Source organism: Phocoena phocoena, chromosome 14, assembly GCF_963924675.1.
Source record: "Phocoena phocoena chromosome 14, mPhoPho1.1, whole genome shotgun sequence".
NCBI lineage: Eukaryota > Metazoa > Chordata > Mammalia > Artiodactyla > Phocoenidae > Phocoena > Phocoena phocoena.
Genome location: NC_089232.1, coordinates 11,593,254 through 11,611,104, shown reverse-complemented (window position 1 = coordinate 11,611,104; position 17,851 = coordinate 11,593,254). Strand labels below are relative to the sequence as shown.

General features: G+C 34.4%; 1 protein-coding gene across 1 annotated transcript in view; it reads right to left on the bottom strand.

Moving 5' to 3' along the window:
* Positions 1 to 2,740: 2,740 nt before the first annotated feature.
* Positions 2,741 to 17,851, bottom strand: part of ZC3H6 (zinc finger CCCH-type containing 6) — a 33,426-nt gene continuing 18,315 nt past the window's right edge. Inside the window, 7 exon segments of the mRNA XM_065891107.1 lie at positions 2,741 to 4,939; positions 7,787 to 8,020; positions 8,343 to 8,854; positions 10,700 to 10,953; positions 11,957 to 12,066; positions 14,290 to 14,401; positions 15,026 to 15,142. Of these exon segments, the coding sequence (XP_065747179.1) occupies positions 3,468 to 4,939; positions 7,787 to 8,020; positions 8,343 to 8,854; positions 10,700 to 10,953; positions 11,957 to 12,066; positions 14,290 to 14,401; positions 15,026 to 15,142 (2,811 nt within the window). The 3' untranslated portion in view covers positions 2,741 to 3,467.

Below are 17,851 nucleotides of genomic sequence, written 5' to 3'. Positions count from 1 at the left end.
TCTAAAATAGGAAAGTCCTGTGTTTTACTGATACACAAAATGTTTAAGGAAATTGCCAACTTGATGGGTTAATATTCTCTGAAACAACTTCTCAGGCAATTCTACTGTGTCTCAAATGTGTATCATCTGAAACTTCATAGAACTGGTGCACCACACAAACCATATCATGTTATTTCGGAATCTGTACAACTTAATGCAAACCCAGTGGGAACGTAATGATTATGTTTGTGAAAGTCATAAAGCAACTTTATATTTACAAATACTTAAAAATGATAATGACTTCGCTCCTTACATCAAATCTGTAAACAGTCAAAATTATACCCATTTCACAGAAAACGAACTAGACATTAAGATAAAACACCTACAAATCAATTCAGAACAAGAATATGAATTCATTGTCATAAACCTCTAGCCCTCATAAGTTCTCCTTTCCTCCCTCTCTCTCTCCTAATTAATTCAGCAAGTAGCTTATACGAACACTCATACAGGATTTTTTTTTACTAATCAACTATTCTTCTACTCTTAAAGTAAGTACGACTAGCAAGGAAAATTACTAAACTCCTACGGCAAGTTAAAAGACAAACAAACCTAAGCAAACATCATTTCATAATTAGGCTACTTTGGTTGCAGCCTAATTCTGGGGTTTAGTGCATACGGCTGGGTAACACAGAGGGTCTGTACGGCAACAGACCTAACTGCTGAGGCAGAGCTTGAAATCACTCCAACATTTGGTTCATTTTCAAGATTCAGAATGAGGTCCTAACTAGGGAAGCTCCAGAGATAGGAGCTGGGAGCAAACTAAACAAGACATGGGAAAGTAGCTGCTCAATCTAAATTATGATCATCTGGATATCCCAATTCAACACCCTGATATATCCCACTCTATTCAACATCAAAGGGAACAGGTATAAAACTCTCACAAACCAGTATGAATAGTTAAGTTACATCTCAACCAATGAGTCTAGCAGACTCTTTAAAGACACAGTTATTTCTGTTATCTGTAAATGTTTGGCTTCCAAGAATAGGGACATAATGTACTTTTCAGTGTAACAGTGTAAATCAAATTAGATGGATTCTAAAAACACCAATTCACCTTACAAGGAGCTTATTAATTAGAGAGAACGGCTACTTATTAAATTTTGGTAAGAAAATGGGAAAAGAAAAAGAAAGAAAAAGAAAAAAAAAGAAAAAGGATATTAAGATAATCCAGGTTGATAGGATATAATAGAATATTCCCTAAAGTTATCTCAATTAAAAAGCATTACAAATAAAAAATCATTATTTTAAACATAAATAAAACATTTTCACAAAAAATATATTGTTAAATTTGAAGGTAAGTTCAAACTTTCTTGTAAAATAGCCTCTAGGCCACTAGCCGATGTAACGGGCTCAAGAATACTAAGTAAATGAACTTACTTAGTAAGTAAGTATTAATGGTTTTTAAACCTTACTTTTAAATTAATCTTTTAATATCTCTTTTAGTAAAAAGGATCTTCTGTTAAGAATCTGGAAAAAAATTTGGATTCCATTTTGATCTTTAACATCCAAATTATCTTTATTTGTGTGATATTTTAAATGTAAACAGCATCCCTTACAATAATTATAAAATCATGAATTAAAGATTTGCTAAAATTTTCAATTTAATTACTAAAATTCAGCAATTTTACTGATTTTATCCTGATAAAGGAATATTATTCTTAGGAATATAAATGTGTCTATATTTTTTTTTCTGTCAGTTTTATCCATTTTATTGACTTTTCAATTAACAATAAAGTTCGTTTGGATAGTAAGTCAGAAAATTCTTTCTATCATGGCTTTAAACTGCATTTTTTAACCCCAAAACATTATCCAGAACCACTTTAGGCTACAATGTAACCAAAGTATAAATAGTAGGAACTCACATTCCCTTGAACAACTGTCCTTCCACTTAGAACACAATGAACTTCTTAGGTAGGCAGGCAGGATTCTTGTTCACTTAACTGCAACCCCATTTAAGCACGGAATCAGGGCAAAAAAAGTAAAAAGTGAAGAAGGGAATAGAAAGGATATACATTAGTATTAAACCATATGCTATCTGAGTGTTAGGTTCCCACATAAATATTTTAAAAATCACTTCTCAAGGACTGATTTCCTCTACTTCCATGATCTTTTATAATGAAATACTCCTTTTCAAGTTACCTTTTAGAGTTGTTACTAGCAAATACTGTCACATACCTCTAGTTCAAGATATTAATATATACACTTAGCCTGAAAACTAAGTGTACTACTTAGTTTTAGTTATAAATAATATATGTATAAAACAGGTAGGGTTGCCATTATTTATATACTGCAATAAATATACAAGAATGAGTACAAATTATTTTTCATAAAAATACAACCTCTAATCAATTCAGGAGGTTTCCGAACTATGACGACATTGAATACATTAAAACACCAGGCAGTCTCCTCTGTTACAGAATGCCAGTCAGGTGAGATCTGAAAGAGGTTCTTTATTGGTAGCCATATACAGTTGACTATACCATCTCTGTGTTTTCTCGCTATTTAAGAAAAAATATAGAACCTGGACATTTAAAACATTATCAATGAAATAATCACCACAGACTCACTGGATCTTTTAAAAGTTTGTTAAAAATTGCCAAAGTCATGATGAATACAATTATTGCAGCTACATCATTTGAAAAAGTAATATAAATTATGCTGCTAAAGACAAAAAACATCGAAACGCATAAACATCATAATGTAACACAGCAGTAACTCATAACTATTAATATGAAAAATTAAAAAGTTATGTTAGAGAACTCGGGAATTTTTCATTTTAGCAAAACATTCTATTTATATATCTCCAACTTCTATGATACAGTATACCATAAAATACTTTTAAAAGGTACAACATTCAAATGCTTCATTTACACAAATAATATTGCCAGTACTAATAAAAGTGGTGCCCTTAAACATGAACTGCTCTGCTAATTATGATTTTAAAAATGTTTTACGTCATTTTACATTTTAGCTAGCAGTCAGCGTTACATATTAATCGGTTCTGTGTTGACAAAGAGGATCCTAGTCAAAATACTGTTTCTGAAAAGTAATGTACATTATATTGCTTGAAACTAATAACCATATAAAAGTGGTAATCGTTTATCTAAACACTGATTATGAAAGACAACTGGCATATATTCAGGCAGAGTGTTGAATTCATGATGGTTTATTTACAATAAAAGTACTTTTACTGAAGCTAACGTGATATATAGGTTTCTATGTCAATTACTACAGTCTCTTAAAATTATAAAAATATTATATAAAATACCACAGGCTTTAGAGGATATAACTTCATGTGGTTCTGATACTAGCAGCTGAAAAGTGTTTATAATTTAAAAATAAATAAACTATAGAGGTAAACCAGTTACAAAACAGCAGGGGACTGCAATAGTCACAAGAGTGACAAGAACTGCTTAATTACACAATAGCTAACAAAACGGTGAAGCAGTTGGATCAAAAGTTTTAAAAACCTCTTTCAGAGATTTGTCATCTGTTGCTCTACGAGGGTCATCATCTGGGGTGGGGCTCACCTGACCCGGCTGCTTTGACTGTCTTGGATCGCTGTACTGGGGTCTAATTAAGCCTGTTAATGCCTGAATCGGAAGACTGTGCACTGCTGGGACCTGAACGGTACCGGAACTCCCAAGAATATCTGCCTCTGGGTCAGCTGGCCCATCAACAGGGACGTCCACGTTTGGAGCGATTTTCTGTGGTAGGACTGCTTCTCCAGTAGGAGGCTCGTTTTTATCACTACTTTTTAAACCACCACTTTTTTTCTGGCTCTCTGCATTTTCTGTTGCTGGCTCTGATGTAGATGGTGAACTATGCTCCCTAGGGTCATACAAACTAATAGCACTAAGGACTGAACCTGGAGTTCCCAGGGGAAGGCCAGCTGAAGATGAGAGTTTAGGGGCATATGGAGGCAAAGCCCCAGGACCAGAATTGCTAGATACTGCCCCTAAGGGCTGTGATGAACCAGAGTTTGATCTGGCTACATGAGGGGCACCCTTTGATGTATGTGAATCCTTCATACCTGCTTGATGAGACTCTGTACTATGCAGTCTGTGAAGTCTAGGATCAAAATTTTTTTGCAGCCTAGGGTCTCCTAATTTACTTCCTGAACTATGTACATCTCCAAATTGTTCTAGGTAGCCTTCTCTGTTTGCTGTGTTAATTTTGGCCTTGGCTGCTAGTTTTGCATCAGTGGGCACTGTGCTTTGACGAAGATCACTTTTTGTATTCCACAACCTACTGAGCCTCTGATCAGCTATAAGAGGGGGCAGAGGTAAATTGATTGAAGATACTGGGTCAGGTTTAGGTAAAGGGACTGGAAGTAAGTCTTCTGGAGCCCACACGATGTGTTTTGCAAAGTTGGGTTTGGTTAGGGTAATATCCATTTTAATGTGACTAAACTGTCTCAGTTGTGACCTTGGATCCTGCAGCATTATACCAGGGGAAGAATCCAAAGGTATTAAGAAAGCTTTTTCTCTCAGTTCTCTTTCAGTATCTTCATCGTCATCGTCTCCTCTTTTGTGTTTGACATTAGGGCCAGCATTTCCATGATGTAAATCAAACTTTGCTCCACCAACAGAAGAACCTACGTGACCACTTCCATTCCCTCTTAATTTCCTGGGATCCCATGCAAGTCTAAGATCCAGTGGGGTAGACTCAGAAGATTTTCTAACGTCTTGCCTTGAGATAGTCCTAAGTCTAGGGTCAACCACTTGGCTTCCTTTATTTTTCTCTTTAGCAAGTCTTGGATCAGTAGGAGTGCTGAGTTCTGTGGAAGGTTGTTGTTGACTCCTTAAAGTTTCTGTTTGTTTCTGCAATGTTTTCAGTATTGACTTGACACTGCTTCCTTCTTCCTCTTCACTACTGGAATACCAGTTAACAGTATCATCTAAATGCAGACAAAAACTATGGTAAAGAATGAAGCATTCATATTTGGCCTTAATTAAGATGAAAAAAACACATATACTATTTCTGAATAAGTGTAGTCTAACTTCAAGAAAACGCATCATAGAAATGATAGAGTTTCAACACTGGAACAAGATAAGATGTGGTTTAACAATGAACAATTCAGTCACTCTACTTTATAAAGAAAGAAGTATGATATTAGAACATGTGTAATGTCCTTCTAGTCAGAGAACAGTCTGAACCTTTCATTCCAACTGGTCAAAGGGAGCTCAGAAATGTGTGGTAAGGCAGAGCTGGGAGAGAAGGGAAAACACTCTTGAAAAGGAATACCAAAATGTTTTGGCTGTCTTTAATTCATAGCTCTGGATTTAACTTCCTAGCTTAATCCCTTAAACTTCATAGCTCTGGATTTATCAGGATAACAAGGGAGAGCTATAAAAAAAAAATACCTGGAAAGAAAACAAAACACTAACAATGATGGTTAAGGAAGCAAAGGGAACCGAGCAAGTGTGGGCTCAGGTGGGGACTTTTCCCTCATACTATAGTTTTAGATGTTTGACCTGTGTGAATATATTAATTATTCAAACATTAAATTAAAAACAACAAAGAAAACTAACAGCCTAAAATTTATATACTTTAACTTTACGAGAACACTTTGGGCCTTACTCTTAAAGCCTATGTAACCCTAGTGTATTGGGCACAATGTTAAGACACTTAACCATCAGAGGTCTTCTCTCTAGTAGAGAAGGGAATAAAAACTGATGCTTCAGGAGGGCAGTCTCCTTCCTCTCCATTAAAACACCATATACATATATGTGTATATGTATATATATACCTATATATATACACATACACTAACATATGTACACACACATACTCATACATATCCTAGAATATCTTGGATCAATAGAACAGCATATATAGTCTCACTTTTACCTCATCTCACTGCTCACTAATGTGTTTCCACAACATCGAACGTTAGTGTTACACACTTAGTTTGAACAGAAGAGTGCTGACAAAACAAGCACTTGGGAAAGCAATTATACTCCAATAAAGATGTTAAAAAAAAAAATACATAGAACAGATCCTTCCCTCACAGCCCTCAGAAGGAATCCACCCTGCCGACACCTAGATCTCAGACTCCTGGCCCCCACAACTGTGAGACAATAAATATCTGTTGTTTAAGCCAAAACCAAAACCAAAACAACAACAACAAATAAAACAAGCACTCGTATTTAGGGTGGGGATATGGCTTAAAATAGTATATCAATATTATAGCACAATGGCAAAAAGTTTTACTCATATCTCAGTGTCTGAAAAAGCTACTTCTAGACACCGGATCTCTTTTTTTTTTTTTTCCTTTGACTTCCAGGAAGTCTAGAGCTAGACTTGTGATTCACTTTCAGCTGTTGTAGTTATTTTAAATATTTCTGTATAGGAGCTTCACTCCTCATAGAATTTGGTACTTGATCCAGATAGGTAAGACAATCCAAATCTGATCCAAATAGGTAAGATGCTATTTTATTTTCACTTTCATATCAATGTATTTTATAAGCAGTCTTAAATTCTTTTTGGAATAAGAATGAATATAGAGCAGAAAGAAAGTAGAACAGTAGAGAAAGGTCAATGGAAAGCAGATATTAGACAGAAAATGATAGTTAAGAGGTTTCTATGAGCATTTTATCAAAGGACAAATAAAATTTATAAAGGCGATAAAATTTCTACATGAACAAAAACACAAAAAAACCTAGCTGTTTCAGTTTTCTGTACTCTGAGAAAACAAGCCTCATAAAACATTACCAATTTTATAGTATTAGAGTATAAAATTTTATATCATGTAGAAAAGTTTTAATTTTCTTATTTATGAAAACATAAAGCTTTGTTACTTTAAAGAAAGATTACCATTAAAATGGCTGCGTATTAAAATTAGCACCTAAAAGAGTACACATAAATTTTACAGGAATTAACTTATTAGAAATTCCTCATTTCCCTGTCATGCTAAATAAATGAAGAGTTAATAACACCTTTTTTGAAAACATAACAGTGTTGATATAATAGCTTGTAGCTACCTAGTGTCATCTAGTTTTACACAGTCATTCATAAATTTCATGGGGCTTTGTTGTTTGGCTGCACCTCGAGGTATGCAAAACTTCCCAGACCAGGGATCACACCCATCTCCCCTGCAGTGGAAGCGCAGTCTCTTAACCACCGGACTGCCAGGGAAGCCCTAAATTTCATGTTTAAGAGTGGCCAAACACATCAATTTTGTAATTCATAAGAAGAACTGGGTGATTTAAAGTTCTCTGCCCTTAACTGAGTTAACTAATTGCTGTACACTTATCGATATCAAAAATACTAAGGGAAACTTAGTGTCCCCACGTAGTCTTTTACATTAAAAATAATATTCCTTAATAACATAGCAGAACCTGAAGTATACAGCCTCTGCCCATGAAAATCTAATAATCAAATAACTTTGAGCTTGAGTTACAGCTTAAAATTCCTGAACTGGAAGGTATCTGGTTCCTGTTCTATTTCTTTTCTTTAAAAAAGAAGAAAGAAAAAAGGCATAATAGCAAGTCTGCTTGCCCAGGCCTCACACTCCAGCTTCAGTCTCTTTATTGCTTCAAATCAAACCCTTTGCAATTAACTACTAATGCATCAATGGCACTGGAAACTACAATCAATCCCAAGAAGATAGGAGCTATGAGATAAATTGGAAATAGAATAGATAGTTCACAGGAACTCCTTTTTCAAATTTTAACTTATTCAAGACCATTTCAGGAACTGAGTGATCCGAATAGGTAAGATGCTATCATACCACCTGACACACCTTCTTCCTTGCTTGGTGCCCTCTGAGGTTGGGTGCTGCCTGGTTCTTCATCTTCTTGGTATTTCTGAGTAAGTCTAACAAAAAGAGCTCTCTGCACTGCAGGGAGGAGACCTGGTGCAGGCAGGGGGCCATGGCCTGTCACATTACTGCTGCTGTCAGACCCACTCCCGCGGGTAGGTGAGTCTTGAACGACAGGAGGCTGATGCTGGGCAAATTCACCATGCCACGTCCCATCTACATACATAACACGGAAAGAGACACTGATTTAGCATAAAACTCCACTAGACAAGTACCACTGTTGAGTTGTAAGAAATTGAGTTACAATAATATCACATTTGATTATCAGATTATTATGTGATTGTAAGCACTTTTCAAGGTTATCTAAAGGTCTACTGTTACAAATGTTTGGTTAAATTTAAATCATATTTTAATGTTTCAATTTCATCACATTTTACGTTGCTTTATTTAAAACATGCATTCTTTCCATGCTGTTAAAGAAAAATAGGACTCCAGATATTTTAAACTAGAAATGAGTTATTTCAAAAGGTAAGCTTACCACCAGAGTTATTGGGTGGCTGAAAATTATGTACAGCATGCTGTGAATAGTAATTATCATAAAACTCAGCTGGGTTTTGTAAGGACTCATAATTGGTATTGAGCTGCATTTCACCAGGACTTTGCAGGTGTGATGAACCTGGAGAACAGTGATTCTCTCTAGGTACTTTCATCATGTGTTCTGGAAAGCCAGGGCAATGGTAAGTGCCACTCATATTTGGTGGTGTCAAAGGTGTATCCGGTTGAACAAGTACTCCCGCTTGACTGTGAGGGCCTACAATCCCAGGTGGACCAGGCGGCAAAGGTGGGCTCTGCGGCATTGGTAGACCAGGAGGTCCTGCGCACGGATGATGTCCAGGGGAGCCTGGGTGCATCACAGGACTATTGTGTCCCTGAGACATATTAGGTCCGGGACCTGGACTTGACCCAGAACTATACATATGTTGAGTATGTGGGCTGCTTTCCTGAAATTGTGGTCCTGGTGGTGAGGCACTGTTATAAAATGCTGGTGGCCTGTAGACAAAAGAATAATATTTCTTAGTTCAAAGAACAGAGGCAAACAAGAATGTTACATTTCTAAATAGATATTGGTTGCATGTTTTACAGTATCAGAAGAGAAAACTATATTTTTAAGAAGCAATTTATTCCATAGTATCTATAAGTAGAAACACCAACATAGGTGTCTTGCCTTCATTTTAGCACACAAGTTTTCTAAATTGCTGCTATCATCTGTTCTAAAACTTAATAGTGATGTCTTGAAAAATATAGAAAAATACAAAGATAAATATGAGTCATCTCTAATCCTATCACCCAGAGATAAAATTTTTGATTGGTTCTCTTCTAATCCTTTTTCTAGGCGCACACAGACCTTTTTTATAACAAAATTAGAATTATGGTGCATAAACGTACTGCTTGTATTGTAATTTCTAATTGGTTATTGCTTGACATGAGAAGGTTTTAGTCTTTGAATGTTGCTCTTCTTTCTGGGCATCTTACTAATTTAATTACAGTTGGGCCTCCATATATATCGGCAGGTTCTGCATCCACAGATTCAACCAACCGCAGATCGAAAATATTCAGAAGAAAAAAACTGCAAAAAGTTCTGAAAGCAAAACTTGATTGGCTGTACTCCAGCAACTATTTACATAGTATCTACATTGTAGTTACAACTATTTATATAACATTTGCATTGTATTAGGTATTACAGATAATCCAGAGATTATTTAAAGTATACGGGAGCATGTATGAAGGTTATACACAAATACTTCACCATTTTAATATAAAGGACTTGAGCATCTGTGGATTTTGGTATCCATGGAGTTCCTGGAACCAATCCTCCTCAGACACCCAGGAACAACTGTACAACTTCTAATAGTTTTGTCACTGATTCCTTTGGGTTCACTAAGGGAAAATGCCCAAATAATGAGTCTGCCCCACCATTTCTAATCATATCTATTATATCTTTCTCTTTTTGCATTGACTAGGATCTAATCTATAATATTTAGCCAAGCAGCGGACAGACTTGTCTTCTTGACTTTAATAGAAATACTTTTTTTTTTTTTTTTTTGCGGTAAGCAGGCCTCTCACTGTTGTGGCCTCTCCTGTTGCGGAGCACAGGCTCCGGATGCGCAGGCTCAGCGGCCATGGCTCACAGGCCCAGCCGCTCCGCGGCATGTGGGATCTTCCCGGACCGGGGCACGAACCCGTGTCCCCTGCATCGGCAGGTGGACTCTCAACCACTGCGCCACCAGGGGAGCCCAACAGAAATAGTTTTAATGGCTCATATTAACTGTGATATTTGCTACAGATTTCTTATTCCTCAATTGCTGAGATCTCACTGCTTCCCCGAGTCTTCAGGATTAAAAGAATAATCAACAATGGGACTTAGAGCCCAGGTGCACAGACCCTGGTGGATGAGAAGCAGGACCGGAAAATGCAAACTTGGATGCAGCCTTATCCAGAGGTTTTCCTCTAATAGCCCAAGGAACGACTTCTCTAAAAGAATGAATATGCTGGAGACATATTACCCACTATTTGAAGATGTTATCAGTGACAGTGCTGCCTCATAACAAGGTGGTAGGAATGCCAGTTCCATCCACCTGGCAGTGCCCTTCAGGATTAGTGTGTGGAGAGGTTTCTGAAGCTGTGTTAAGGATTCTGTACAGAAAAGCACTGATGGCATGGCAGGCAGCAGAGGGTGGGGCAAAAAGGAAGTGGGAAGCAGCAGCTGGGGTGCATGCCAGACATCTGCTACCTCTACCTAAGTTTAATTATATGATTGACATGGAATACAAGTTAGTTTCTTAATAAGAATTTTTAGGGGGAAAATGCAGCCATTTTTTGAAAAATTTAACTTACTTCTTCCCAATTTTATGTGCTAAATCCACAGTAGGTTTTACAACTATTTCAAAGAGAGATGGAATTTTCTTGAAATCATCAGAGAGATCTGTCTGAAAATCATCTTCGGGATCAGAAAAGGGAAAATGCTCTGGTGGGGTTGGCAGAAGCCCAACTCCTGGAGGCGGTTTGGGAAGAGGAGTTATGCCACGCTTTCTAAGTTCTTCTAACTCTCTTTCATCTTCATTTGTAGCTTCTTCTTCAGTATTCAACACCTAAAAATAATTGGCAAGGATTACTATTTCAAAACAAGCTTTCTTCCTCACACTTAAAACTGTGAAGACTTGAGTAAACTAGTTTTGTTAATAGAAAAATACAATATTAAAGTTGAACTAGATCAGAGATAGCTAACTACTTTTTTATAAAGAATATGAGGTTCAAAGAGGTAAAGGATATTTCTTAAAGTAAATTAGCTTTTTTAGAGGTCAAATTTTGTGGTTACCAAGGTAGTGGGAGGAAGAACTGCATGAAGGTGCTAAAAAGGTACAAACTTCGAGCTATAAGATAAATAAGTACTAGGGATGTAAAGTACAACATGGTAAATGTAATTAACAGTGCTGTATATTATATATAAAAGCTGTTAAGAGAGTAAATCCCAAGAGTTTTCATCACAAGGAAAAAAATCTTTTCTACTTCTTTAATTTTGTATCTATGTGAGATGATAGATGTTCACTAAACTTACTGTGATCATCATTTCAAGATGTATGTAAGTCAAATCATTATGTTGTATACCTTGAATTTATACAGTGCTGTATGCCAATTATATCTCAGTAAAATTGGAAAATAAATAAACTGCATTTGAACAGAAGCTCAACTGAGAGAAATAAAATTTATGAGGGACTGGTTGAAAAAATTAGGTTTTTAAATTCCAGAACAATGATAAGAACAAAAGATTCTGTTTTTTTAAGGTTAAGGCAATTGTATTACTTACTATCATTAATAAGTAAAGGATACTATAACAGGTGTCACTATTGAGCATTTACTATTTACTAGGAGTGGTATGAAGTGTTTCATATACATCACATAATTTAATCTTTTAAGAACAAAAGATTCTTAATTCTTAGTCCAATATTCCTGCTTTTCTAACACATTACATTAATAGAATAAAACATAAACTAACAAGTCCTTGATCTCTCAGCAGAGTTTTATAAACTATGACTTATAAAACATGATTCAAGTCAAATGAATCCATAATCAAGATGCAAAAATATTACTCACTTTGTCCAAAAGTTTCTTTGTTTCTTTAGTCAGATCATCATGTGAAAATTTACAGTTGTCTCCTTGGTAACATTTTGCTCCACTATGATAGAACTTGCATGGAAATTCATGTAAATAAAAATATTAAGGAATAGACCACGTAAAATCAAACTCTCATATTTTTATACCCAAAAACATAACTGCTGAATCAATGACTTTATTACTATATATTGTACTAAATTTTCTATAATCACACAATTTATTTAATTTTTAATTTTAAGATTAAATATTTTAAATACATGGTAAAACATTCAAAAAATTTTAAGTCTCCTCTACTCTATTAAAACTGGAAAACGTTTTTTAAAAGCTTAACTTTTTTATTTTAAAAAAACTTGACTGTACAAACTATATTACCTGTTATTTTTTTCTGTCAGTGATAGATGTTTATATCTTCTATCATAACAGATTTAGTAATGTGGGTAATTAACACAGACTTCTTTAGAAAGAGCTTTGGGTCAAGATTTTACAAATCATCTCCCAAATTACCATAATATAAATTATGCCAAAAATTCTGTGCAAAACCTAGATGCCTTCACCACTGATCAAAAGAGTCATGTTAAAGTTTCAATAGTTTGTTGAGAGTACCATGATACTGAAATGTTAAGTATAAATGTTAAGCTTGGATAATTAGCTAATTCCATTAATATTCTTTTTTCTCAATAACCATTTTTTTAATTGAAGTATAGTTAATTTACAATGTTGTGTAAGCTTCAGGTATACAGCAAAGTGATTCAGTTACACATATATGTATCTTCTTTTTCAAGAAAACAATTTTTTAAAGTAAAAATATTTATGATGGCTATAGCAAATATTATAGTGTAATTTAATTATGTAAACTCTGTTACTTTACTCAATAAAATAAAATATAGAACAAATAAATTTTGTAGCAAGAGCTCATATCTATGAAAAAAATAAAGGGGTCTGATATGTCAAATATCCCCAAAATGAAAACTACAGGCTAAAATCTTACTTAAAATTTTAGAGACAAACTTCTAAAGAAAATATTAAATCTAGAAGTATAGTGAAAAATATACCATTTTCAGGTAGTGTATGTTCTGGAAATTTCTGGATAGTTTTAGGAAATTTATTATTGTAATCATCACATTGATAAGGTCAAGAGAGAAAAATCATGTGATCATCTTAGCAGATACAAAAGGCAACTGATAAAATTCAAGATCTTTTTTTGATATTAAAACCTGTTAGTAAAATAAGGATACACATACTTAACTTGAGTTTTAAAAAAAATCAATCTTAAAACTATAGCCAAAGCAAAAGGGCATTATCTTTGAAACATGTATTATGCTGCCACAATCACTATTATTTAACATTTTTCTGGAAGTATAGACAATACAGTTGAAATTGTCATGCCACAGATGGCATGACTATGGAGAAAAACATAAGAATAGATGGAAAGCTTTAAGAAACAGTTCAGTAAGGTATCTGGTTTCTAAAGAAGTACGTCAAATCTGAAAAAAAATTTTCCTTGATTGAATAAGACAAATTTATCATAACATTTTGATAAAGAAAAAAGCAGTATTTGCCCTAGTAAATATCAAATATAATATTACAGAGGGGAATGGTCAAAGAGCACACAATGTGTAACAGTAGTATAGAAGCAGAATTATGCACAGAGGAAAATTTAGAATATGGTTAAGGTGATCTTTTAAATCTGTGAAGAGGGGACAATAAGCTAACCATTTGGAAAAAAATAAGGTCCTTACTGAAGGACAGTATATATATATATATATATATATATATATATATATATTTTTTTTTTTTTTTTTTAAGGACCATATATAGTGAAATGCCATAGGGGTAGAGGTAGGAATACAACTGAAATGTATAGATTTCCAAAGGGAGAAGTAGGGAAGAATATATAGTGCTTATCATTAGGTGGTAAGATTTGATAAGACTTTGATTTAATAATTTCCAACAATGACAATTTATTACTTATGAACCTAAGTAAATAATCATTTAGTCACAGAATAAATATGTTGCGAACTACTCCTTCAGGAAGCACAGTCTCTTGAAATACTTATAAGCTGAGTATACTAAATATGAAGTATATTTATTTCATAGATTTTTTTCCAAAGGGAAGTTATTTCGTTTCCCTAAAGAAAAAAATTCAGTTTGCCCTTTTGAAGTGCAAAGGCTGATTAGACCTGGTTTATATAACGTGCTATTTTAAATTTAAAACCAAACTAGGCTTTCTGGGTTGTACTTATGATTTTTAAAGTCTCAGTGATGCTTGAAAACTACAGTATTTTGGTTAACATGTTTTTAATAAAGGATATTATGCATATAAATGCAGTTCTCTCCTTTGGTACAATATCCTTGTAAATAAAATTTGCAGATCTCTTTTCTCTTCTCCAACTCTGCATCATGATCAAATTTACATTGATCTCCCTGTTCACAAAAAAAGAAAAGAAGAAAGAGGAAAAAGAAGTAACCACTGAATTGAATTTTCTCCATGGTGTTTCATGGTAGAACTATGGTCATATCTCCAGTCTTTAAATAATGAGCTAATAATAATTCAAACAGTCCTTAGAATTCTTGCCCAAGGCAGTGGATGTGGCTCTTTGCAGAGAGCCAGCACAGTCAGCATGACCTCAGAGGATACTGCCTGGCTCCACCAGCACTCACCATTTCTAGCTGAGCTACTCTGGGGACTTATTTAACCTCCTGGCTTGGCCATGTTAAAAATGAGGATAATAACAGTGACTACAATTCACTGTGTCACTGTAAAGATTAAAACATTTAATATTAGTAATCTACTTTGAACAGTACTTGCCATACAGACAGCATCATGTGTTTGTTAAATAAAATCTCATTTCAACAAGTTATATTACTGCCCCAGAATATAATTAAATGAGTTCTGATATACAGTATTCAATGCAAGATACCTTTTGAAGAACCAGTTTTATTACAACTATATGAGAAATGAAAAAACTAACCACCCCCTAAAATGACTTTACATTTTAAAGATGGTTTCGGAAGTTAAAATGATTTATGATACCCCTATAAATTTACCTTAATACATCTCCCTTCCAGAAAGTATTTACAGATCTGTTTTCCTTTATGTTCCACTGTGTGCTGATTAATAAATTCCTGAGTCATAACCTTCCACTTCTTCCCTGGTTTACTATACTGCAAGAAAAAAAATTATTTAAATAACACATATGAAGTAGTAAAAAGGTATTAAAATTTATAGTCAAATGAATCTAGAAAGCAGCATACATTGATTATTAAAAGTAGTGAAGACTGGACATTCTGATGCTATTCATTTACTTGGAGAGAGATATGCTTCTAGAAGAGTGCTTATTGCTATACTAGTAGTTGCAAAGAACCCTATTTCTAATTTAATGAGGACATACAACTACGTTTTTCAAAATAAAATTATGAAAATCTTGAAAATTAACAATAATACTTTGGCAAAGGTACAATAGAATATTTACTCTCATGTACTGTTGATGGAAGACGTAAAATATCCATACTGTTTGACACAAAATTTGTACTTTTCAGGATTATTCTGAAGGAATTATCAGGAAGGCACACAAAGAGTTATTCACAAAAATAACTACTGCAGAATCACTTACAAGTAAAACCAACAAACAAAACAAAATCTAGAAATACTGTACCCATCCAAAACTAGGAGACAAGTCAAACACATTATGATACATTTAGGTGGTAGAATATCATACTGTCATTAAAAAATCATGGGATGGAAAGACAATTTGGGGATATAAGAAAATGTTCACAATACCTTACCAAGTGAAAATGTGACCCCAGTTTATAATAATAAAGACAAAGAAAAAGACTAAAAGAATATACCCCTACCTTTAACAGTGTATGTCTCTAGATATACCGCTAAAAAATTATAGATTGCTTGCATGTGTGGTTATTTTGTACTTTCTATAGGAAAAAAATGGAGGATGTATTATCTCTAACTTTTAAATTAAGAAAATTAAGAAAAATTAGTATGTGGTAGAAAATCTCACAGCCCTACCTGTTTTTCTTAGTTCTTCTCCTCAGTCTCCTATTCAACTTTTGCTACAAGTATAAGAGGGTGGAGTAGCAAGAGAGTATGACGCTTAGCCAAGCTAAGGACTTCCACTCATGAGTGCTATAAAATATCACTGTTTTTCAGGCTCTTAGCATGCACAGTGCCTTGAACATCGAGGAGCTTAATAACTATTGATATTTGCTCTTCTGATTTGATACCAGTTTTCCCTTTTCCCTCAATTTGTTAGAAGATGGAGAACAAAGCACAATCTACTGAAAACAGGAAACTGCCTCACAGCAAACACTTAAGGAAATAGATGGCTAAACTTAAATCTGATCCTCAGCACTCCCAACTGATGAAATATATATTTTACTAGAAGAATTCTGAAAAAAAGTATAAGAATACCAGGAAAATAGATAATCTTTGAGGTTCTTTTAAAAATATATATACCCAAATTGCCCAAGGAAAACGCAAAGAAACTGCTTATACTCTACTCTGATAGGATCACTTAAAATGTCTTAAATCTATGTAAACTTTACTTACAAACATTTTCTATTTCTAGGCTCACTTAGAACAGGTAGATATAAATGACCAGTTCACATATGCCTTCTGTACAAGGAATTGTGGCTGTAATAAAATAGGCAGCCAAAGAGAGTGCATTGTGCAAAGTCAATGAGCCAACTTGAGGAATATAACTCTGAAATTAAAAATATTAGGTAATCACCCTCCCCCCGAAAAAAACGCTGAAAAATGTACCAAGTTGTACCTATGTTTCATTAATAACTCACTCTTTCTGTCTATGTTACTTTCTAAAGATACACCTCGTTGTCTTAACGGAGGATCACGGGGGGCTGTTTTTTTCCAGTTTAGTTCTGTTTAAACAAGTAGCAAGTATTGCAGTACCCATAACTACGGGAAAACTGACTATAATCAAGGTATTCTAGAAAATCTAAAGCAACTTGAACAAAATTTCAGGATAAAATAAAGTGCCTGGAAGATCTTTTAAGCTTGAGCCTACAGAAGAACCACAAATGTCCTCTACCCTTTTTTAAAATTTTTAATTTAATTTTTATTTTATATAGGAGTATAACTGATTCACAATGTTGCGTTGTCCTCTATCCTTAAGATCTTTTATGAACTATAAGAGCTGGAAGAATGACAGAAGCAATCTAGTTCATCACCCTTACTGGACAAATATGAAAACTGAAGATTAGTGAAGTTAGTGACTTGCCAAAGGTTACGTTTCATGTTAGGAGAATCAAGATAGAACTCTTTGCACTATATCACACTGTTTCAAAGAAAACACAATTCAAGAAAGAGGGAGAAGGAATTCCCTGGTGGTCCAGGGTTAGGACTCTGCGCTTCTACCGCAGGGGGGCATGGGTTTGATCCCTGGTCAGGGAACCAGGATCCCACAAGCTGTGCGGTGTGGCCAGAAAAAAAAAAAAGAAAGAAAGAGAAGGAAAAGACAGAGAAAGGGAGGGAAAAACCAAACTACCCACTTGGTGATTTTAAAATTTATTTACTCTAGAGGATGTATTATATTGGTATAGGGAACAAGAGCATAAAAGATTTTTTAAATATACTAAAAGGAGGAGGAAATTAAAAGATCTACTGGGAAAAGAATATGTATTTATAAAAAAAATTTAATAGCTACTATAAAGACTAAAAAGTTTTAGGAGTTTTATGGCCAAAAGACTGAATAAGGCTTTAAAATCCATCAAAAGTTTGCATGTTCTGTGACTCTACTTGAGTTTTCAAGAAAATTAGTGTGGACATGCAGGTATTCCTAAATTTATCTGGCCTTTGGAGGATCTTATACTCCTTGAAAAGGCAAGGGTAAAAATGGATCT